Source organism: Hordeum vulgare, chromosome 7H (assembly GCF_904849725.1).
Source record: "Hordeum vulgare subsp. vulgare chromosome 7H, MorexV3_pseudomolecules_assembly, whole genome shotgun sequence".
Lineage (NCBI taxonomy): Eukaryota > Viridiplantae > Streptophyta > Magnoliopsida > Poales > Poaceae > Hordeum > Hordeum vulgare.
This window is the reverse complement of record NC_058524.1, coordinates 605,552,778-605,557,597: the sequence shown is the minus strand read 5'-3', so window position 1 is coordinate 605,557,597 and position 4,820 is coordinate 605,552,778. Positions and strand designations below refer to the sequence as shown.

At 46.0% G+C, this 4,820-nt stretch overlaps 1 protein-coding gene across 1 annotated transcript; it reads right to left on the bottom strand.

The window, feature by feature from the left end:
* Positions 1 to 3,484: 3,484 nt before the first annotated feature.
* LOC123412597 lies at positions 3,485 to 4,051 on the bottom strand. Its single transcript, XM_045105551.1, has 2 exons — positions 3,937 to 4,051; positions 3,485 to 3,842 (listed from the first exon to the last, which is right to left on the bottom strand). The coding sequence occupies exons 1-2, from the start codon at positions 4,028 to 4,030 to the stop codon at positions 3,631 to 3,633; spliced, it is 306 nt and encodes a 101-aa protein (XP_044961486.1). The 5' UTR covers positions 4,031 to 4,051; the 3' UTR covers positions 3,485 to 3,630.
* Positions 4,052 to 4,820: the final 769 nt, after the last annotated feature.

Here is a 4,820-nt window from a genome sequence, read left to right as displayed (position 1 = left end):
GGATCGGCCTACCGCCATAAGACAATAGTTTGCCCTTCTAGCAACTGAGTTTTTTCTTGAACCGTTCTCAATGCACTTCCATTCCTTGTTGGATAATTTCCGATGATGTATTGGTATGCCAAGATAGCTGAACGGCCCGTTCCCTAAGGCATACCCAAACAATTGTTTGTACGTATCCTGCTCTTTTTTGGCATTTCCAAAGCAGAACAGTTCACTTTTGTGTAAATTTATCTTCAACCCAGACAACTGTTCAAACAAACAAATGACCAATTTCATATTTGGGCCTTTGCAACATCATGCTCCATGAACAGAATAGTGTCATTAGCATATTTTAATATGGACATACCATCATCAATTAGGTGTGGAACCAGTCCTCCTACCATGCCTTCCTGTTTTTCCCTCCCAATCATAATGGCCAACATATCGGCAACTATATTAAAGAGGATAGGGGACATTGGGTCCCCTTGCCACAACCCTTTATGCGTTTGGAAATAGTGTCCAATGTCATCATTGACTTTAATTCCAACGCTTCCCTTTTGTATGAAGGATTCGACGTGCTTTCTCCTCACATCATCAAAACCCTTCATATGTAGCGCTTGCTGAATGAAAGGCCACTTTACTTTGTCATACGTTTTCTCAAAATCCACTTTGAAGATAACTTCGTCTAGCTTCCTTGAGTTAATTTCATGCAGCGTTTCACGAAGGACAACCACATCCTCAAGTATGTTTCTGCCCGACATCAAAGCTGTTTGACTCGGTTGCACAACCTCATGTGCATTCTGTGTCAATCTATTCGTGCCAACCTTAGTGAATATCTTAAAACTCACGTTTAGCAGCAAAATAGGACAAAATTGTTCAATGCGCACAACCCCTTCCTTCTTTGGCAACAACGTGATTGTCCCAAAGTTAATGTGGAATAGCTGTAAGTGCCCATTAAACAAATCATGGAACATCGGAAGTAAATCATCCTTAATCATCTGCTAGCATTTCTTACAGAATTCGCCAGGGAACCCATCCGGTCCTGGTGTCTTGTTATTTTTCATTTGCGCAATAGTTTCAAACACCTCTTTCTCCGAAAAAGGCACCGAGAGAACCTCATTCTCGGCCCAAGAGAGTTGTGGTATGTCATCGACCCTTTGCTCATCCATAGACACAAAAACCGTCCTCGTGAGCACCAAACAACTGTTTATAGTAATCAGAGATATACAATTTTAGGTTCTCATGGCTTACAATTGTACCATCATCTTGTTCAAGCTGAATTTTTTTCTTTCTGTGGGCTTCTTAGGGTTCTCTTTGTTTTGTTTATGATATTTTTCTTTGTCCTTTATAGAGGGGAATTCTTTTGCCCTTTGTGCAACTAAGAGGGAGCAACTAAGCAGATGCCCCTAAAAACTAAGCATATGTCACCCGAGGTTCGGAGGGGGTGGTGCAGTCCATTTCGTCGACAATTGTGGCGGCACACAGACGAAAGGCAGGATGCCTATGGCTAGCTACGGCAGCGAGGAAAGGGGCTCAAGTAGTGGCGGAGCCATAATTTAGATATGGTCGCTGATGGAGGGGGAAGGGAGCAAATACATACGTACTTTCTCATATCAGTCAAATATACACTACATACTTCAGATTTCATCGATCCCGCGCGCGGGGGGGGGGGGGGGGGGGGGGGAGACAGAGAGACTGTCGAGCGGAGGAGAGAACAAATACCGAGTGGTCTAGTGGAGGCTAGTTTTGGGGGCAAAGCTAATATTTCAAGGGAATAAACGTGGGAAGGGTTACATAAGACTAGTTCCGTCGCATGTTGGCCTTATCTGCAGAAAAATTAAAAGTCTGCAGTGCAGCTAAACAGTGGCCGTGGATTCAAAAAATCTCAAAAACGTTCCATCATTATTTTGGAGGGCTTGGAATTTATTTATTTTGGAACTGAGGGTCTGCATCCTTTTTTTTTATTTGAGGGCGTGCATCCTTGGGAACGAGAACTTCAAATATTTTGCTCGGCTTCACAAGAATGAAATTGAAACATTAAACTTAAAATGATTCCATGTCTCATCACATAGCGGGAAACAAGCTATCCTACGTAATTACATCACTGTTTTTTTACATCGTTTACTTCTCTGATCTTCTTGGCACCAGGGCAACAACCTCCTTTACGTTTGATGTTTCCGCCTCTCCATTTCCGCTGCGCAAGCATTGCCCATGATAGCCCCTTTTCACTATCAAGGAGTTGCTAGTCTTCCTAGACGCCACAAGAAAAGGGTGAATCTAAATTCCAATGGGAGTTAGTCGAGGCCAATGGCTAGGCTGCGTGTGTCATGGTCATGCGCGATCAGGTGGCCACGATTATATTCTCTGCTTGCAGGGAACTCCACTCCTGCACCAGCGGTCTAGAAGCCGAATTGTCTTCCATGCAGAGAAGGTCTGGACCTAGCGCTCCATAGGTCCCAGCTACCTGTTATTGTGAAGATGGACGGCTCCGAGGAAATTGCGATGATCCCGTCGCAGAAGGTGATCGTTCACGATACATGGTTGTAGTGCATGAGATTTAGTCTCCGATGTCTGAAAGAGAGGTTGTATTAAGGTTAGTTAGTCGTTCACAAAATAAAGTTAGTCATAGCCTTGCGGCTTATGGAGGTAGTATGCCAGGTAGCGTTGTGGCTAGGCTCGGGTACGGAGGAGACCGAGAAGTGGTGTATAGATGAGCGACATCCCACCCTACGATTATTATAAGCTCTCTTTTTCACCGCAAAAAAGAGGGAAATCTAACGGTTGCTGTTGTCACTAGTAGAATCTCTACTAATGCCGAGTTTTAGGAAAACTCAACAGAGCACATATTAAACTCCGCAAAATATTTACCAAGTTTCAAACTCGGTGTAAGGCACTCGGCTATCATTGTCGAGTGCATTCTATCGCAAACTCGGTGAATAAGTAAACAATATTTGCCGGGTTCGATCAAAAACAACTCGGCGAACCACATCGTCAAATTCAATGAGCCGTTAACGGAAATGCGACCTGACATCTTTCTTTACCGAGATTTCAACTTGGCAAACCTTGCCCATAAAAATAATTCATGTGCCAGCACACATTTTCCAGTGCAAATTATCTATCGAGTTGGTTATCAGGGAGAACCTGGCAAAAAAATTACGGAGTTCCAAACTCGGCAGTTTACTGTTCAATAAGGACCAGCCGCGTACAGCGGTGTGGCTCGGCTCGGGTGCGGAGGAGACTGTGAAGTGGTGTATGAGCGACATCCCATCCTAAGTTATTATAAGCTCTCTTTTTCCCCGCAAAAAAGGGAGAAATTGAACGATTGCTGCCGTCCATGTATATTTGGAAAGTGCCCTTAGCCAGGTTATCCCTTGCAGGCTTGCACTGTGCATTAGCTGGAAGAATCAAAACGCAGCAAGGAATAAATCCGGTATTAATTGCTGCAAAATCATACAGGTATTGTTTAGCGCGATATTAATTTAATTTTGCGAATAAACAGCTGTAGTTTGGTCACAGCTAAAATTCAGGGAGAAGTTCCATTCTTGACTCGATTCCTTGCACCTTTTTTTGGATGGAGATACAACACTAGATGACCGATTCATTTAGAACAAAAACGCGACGTGATCTCTTATTGTCGTTGTTCCAAACATCTCACGACACTATTTGATTGGTGCCACCAGAGGAGGATGGTGGTAACTGCACCTGCGAGCAGGCTTTCTTGCACTCGTCCTCCTTGAACCAACAAGGGCTGTCGGGCGTCGCCAAGCAGCAGAAGCAACTCTTGTGTCCTCCGATTTCATGGCACACGCTCAGCTTACACTCCTTGCGCAGTATCTCGTGCCAGTCATCTGGTTGACGGATGGCTGCGTAAGATTAGATGGAATGGACAAGATGGATATTAGCAGAGTTGATGGATAATCTTTCGACGGATCGATCACTTGCGTAGATAGAACTTACCGTTTGCCCAGAACGCATGGCATACAAGGATGGCGAGGAGTAAGATCGGTGCTGCCTTTCCTCTCATCTGGCTTTCGGATCTGTGGCACATCATGTTTGAATGTTTGATGGATGTCGGAATACTACTCGTGGGCTTGAGCCGAGCCTTGTGCTATATATAGACCAGCAAGAGGTCGATATACCAGGCAGGCTACCAAATGCATTAAGTGGATGGAGATATCTCAGCGCATATACAGACGAGACACTACTGTGATACTTAGCACCGAAGTATAGTAGTATAAATTCAATTCTTGCCTAATTTGTGTTAGTACTGAAATTGACGACACCTTAAAGATGAAAAATAAGGTTCTTCCTGCCTAGCCTTCATTCTAATGATGCGTCTAGCGTCCTTTGAGGATGTGTGCGGAGGTGTGTCTTCAGCAAATCTCGCTGGATTTGGTCGGTACTAGTCTTCAGTTGATATTTTTTTCAAAAAGGGGCACTTTATTACTTAAAAGCTTCATCTATGCATGCACTAAGGTCTCCTCCGCCTCCCTCCCCCGCGTCTCTCCCGTGAGGCGACCGGGGGAGAAACCCTAGCCGCCGGCCTCGGCAACCCTTCCTCCCTTTCCTCCCTCGCCACCACCGGGCCACGCCGACGGGTAAAGCCCGCCAAAGTCGGTGGCGGCAGGGCTCCTTCACTCCGTGCTCGGGGGTGATTGGTGCAGGTCAATGGCTTTCGGCGATGCATCGCGCTAGTGGTGGGTGCGGTGGCACGGCGATGGGCTCTCGCGGTGGGTTTGTGGGATCCGAGTGGCGGTGTGGTGGGATTCACGGGGCGGGCTCGCGGTGGCTGTGGTGGTGGCCTGGTCTGGGCTCGGCCACATCTGGCGAGCTAGCGGCGG

Coding starts and splice junctions, on each gene's coding strand:
- LOC123412597 (XM_045105551.1), bottom strand. CDS start 4,030: ATGATGTGCCACAGATCCGAAAGCCAGATGAGAGGAAAGGCAGCACCG. Junction 3,843..3,936: donor CCATGCGTTCTGGGCAAACG/GTAAGTTCTATC, acceptor AATCTTACGCAG/CCATCCGTCAACCAGATGAC.